The 3,009-nt window shown below is 43.8% G+C and overlaps 1 protein-coding gene across 1 annotated transcript in view; it reads left to right on the plus strand.

Moving 5' to 3' along the window:
- Positions 1-1,113: 1,113 nt before the first annotated feature.
- meis1b (Meis homeobox 1 b) overlaps positions 1,114-3,009 on the plus strand; it is a gene marked incomplete in the record, with an annotated part of 80,313 nt that continues 78,417 nt past the window's right edge. The window contains 1 exon segment of the mRNA XM_014023528.1: positions 1,114-2,039. Coding sequence (XP_013878982.1) covers positions 2,028-2,039 — 12 coding nt within the window.

Here is a 3,009-nt window from a genome sequence, read left to right on the forward strand (position 1 = left end):
ATTAAATACTATTCACCCAAACTTTTGAAGTCCGACAAAACAAACAAAAAAAAATTTAATAATACAAAAATGGTCCAATAAAAGGAGACAAAAGTTAAATATTAATGGAAGAAAAAAATCATTTGAGTTCAGTTTTATTCTGAAGTTTTGACTGTGGGAATGAAAAAGGTGACTCATAAGGTTAGAAATAAAAAAAGAGTGTGCTCAGTGTGTGTGTTTAAGAGAGACARATGGATGTTTTTGGTCAAATCTGCCGTGTTTTGATGGAAGTTGCAGTAATAAGCCGACAGACGCACAGAGTGTTTTCTCTCTCCGCGGACGGTGTTTTGCCGTTTTGCGCGTGCTCGCCAGTGTGGCCTAAAAACAGATCAATCAACCCCGGATCGATCACCCTGAGAGCCAATAGGGGGCTCCCATCCCTGTGCCTTGCTGTCATTGGACAGGCCAGGCAGACTGGAGCGACCCATTCAGCGCAGCTGTGGGGGGGTTTGAGACGCACGAGCATCAGAACGTGGGATTTAGAGCCTGTAAAAATGCGTWAAAAGCTATGATTTTAAGGATGGATTGTTAGAAAACAACTCCAACACTCAAATTTATTTTGTTATTATCTTAAAGAATAATAAATTTTCCCATTTAAAACACATCTTTATTGAATTTTAGAAAAAGTGATCCTATAGAAGTTGAATGTAAATCTCACACATATTAAAGCAAAGTTAAGGTTCCTGCWTGATGTATGATCGCAACTTGATCTGATGTGGGTCGAATCCCTCAAAAAGTAGTGTTTAACTAACTAAATATTTCTTTTTAAAATTTTCTTGCTTTTGTAAAGTGTCATCCTTTTATTTACCTTCTCTATAATCAAGACGCGCAATTAGATATTTGAGAACAGCTCATTTAAAGTTGAATCATAAACTGGAAACGTTCAAAGTAAAGTCAGTTGTTAAACCCGCCTCCATGTGAGCAGGGTTCGGTGTCTGAAAGTGAAGAATAAAGCCGGCTGGACGTGAACGTGGAGCCACGGATGGATGGTGAAGTGTTTAACCCGGTGGCAGCTCCAGCTCTCGGTGCGCCCGGGTCCTCCCACCCCTCCTGCTCCGCGCGACTTGCTGCAGCCCGGTGCGTTGTGTAAGACGCGACCTGTTATGGCCACCACTACTTCCGGGTTTCAGCAGTCTGGTCCAGATCCTCCGCTCCTCCTCAGCCTCAACACACACATCCATTGTACACGAGGAGAAAAAAAAAACGGGGCAGGCGGCTCGCGCATACATGCATTCACACACACACATACACACACCTACACACACACACACACACACGCACACGAGGCTCACAGACACTCCACGCACAGCATCGATCGTGGCTCCTTTAAGAAAAGCCTAAGCCAGAATTATCACCCCACCTCCTCCTGATTTCCTCTGGACGCTTTTTGCATAAGAAAATCAAGCCGGGAGCCGAGAGTGATCAAAGAAAACCAGAGGAGAGCTGCTTCATTTTTTAACTCTGACTGTGACCATTTTACATTTAGGTGGTGCTGATCCCGTGGAGACGCGCGTCCGGACCATCATTCATCCGCTACTTTTGACAAGCCTCTCGCGCTCTGACTGACAGGCGGAGTGACACCGAAAAAGAAAAAAAGAGAGGAGAAGAAGAAGAAACACGAARAAGAAAGAAAGAAGAGCAATGAGAGACGCCGGTTTTGTTTGAGAGGGGACATTTTATTTTCCTTCTGGTTTTGGAGAAGGAGCCCCCCTCTGGGTGCCCTGCTGACCGAGAGGAGAGCAGAGAGGACGGAGTCGCCGCGCCTGGGCTAAAACTTGCGCTGAGAGCAGGAGCTGGCTTCACGGTTCCGCGAGGAAGAAACCAAAACAAAACAAAACAAAACAAAAAAAAAATCGGGATTTCGGCTTCTCGGGGTTTTTTTTTTCTTTTTTTTTTCTTTTATTTCCTGTGTGGATTTTCTTTCTCTTTCTTTACGCTGGCTTCAGAGGGGATTTACTGAAAGGACGACCCCGGGAGTGAGGAGGGTTATGGCGCAACGGGTACGTAAGGAACAATCCTCCCGACCAAAAAAAAAAAAAAAAAAAGTTTCTCTGAAGTCCACTGCGCTTGAATGCAATGCTTTTCTCTGTAACGTGGCTCAGTGACACACACACACACGCACGCACGCACACGCGCGCACACACACACGGTGGAGAAAAAGTTTCAGCTGTGTGCTTAGAGACCAGGTTCTTCTGTGTTTTGGCACCGTGTTTACGCACAGACGCACTCGTTTTGCTCCACAGGGAAAATATAAATGAAATAAAATAAATAAATAAAAACCGGCCCGCGGTGGGACACAGGACGCGCGATCAGATCTCACATCGGCTTTTAGTTATGACAGACCAGTAACTAGAAGCGAAGTGTGTGTGTGTGTGTGTGTGTGTGTGTGGGGGGGGGTGTCCACAAAGGCAATGCAAATCCTCGAATTTCTTCCTGGGATGTGTTTTGTCCAAATAATAATAATAATAGTAAAAAGAAACAAGAAAACTAAACTTTTATTGTTTTATTGTTCTGTGAGATAATAGAGCTGCATTATTATTATTTTATATATATATATTTTAAAAAAGTAGCAAACACTTTGCTACATTTGGAGCCTCAGCACTGCTCCTCACGCGCACAGTTTTGGGTGTAAAGTCGGGGGATGTTGCGCGCGTTTAGCTGCTTCTGGGTTTTGGCACTGGAGCTGCACCACGCTGGGGTTTGCACCTCTTTTGCCTTTAGGGTCGAAACGCTCAGCTTTAAGTGATAATGCATTTTACTCTCTCTCTCTCTCTCTCTTTCTCTCTCTTTCTCTCTCTTTCTCCCTCTCTTTCCACCCGACACTTGTTTGTCACCTCTTGAGAGCACTATCAATAATTCAAGTATATTTTCAGTCGACTAAAGAGGCTCACGCACATAAATGTACGCCAACTTTAAATTACTTCATTCATTTATTTTTTTTATTATTTTGCTTGGGGAAATCTATATCAG

Source organism: Austrofundulus limnaeus, unplaced genomic scaffold (assembly GCF_001266775.1).
Source record: "Austrofundulus limnaeus strain Quisiro unplaced genomic scaffold, Austrofundulus_limnaeus-1.0 Scaffold375, whole genome shotgun sequence".
Classification (NCBI taxonomy): domain Eukaryota; kingdom Metazoa; phylum Chordata; class Actinopteri; order Cyprinodontiformes; family Rivulidae; genus Austrofundulus; species Austrofundulus limnaeus.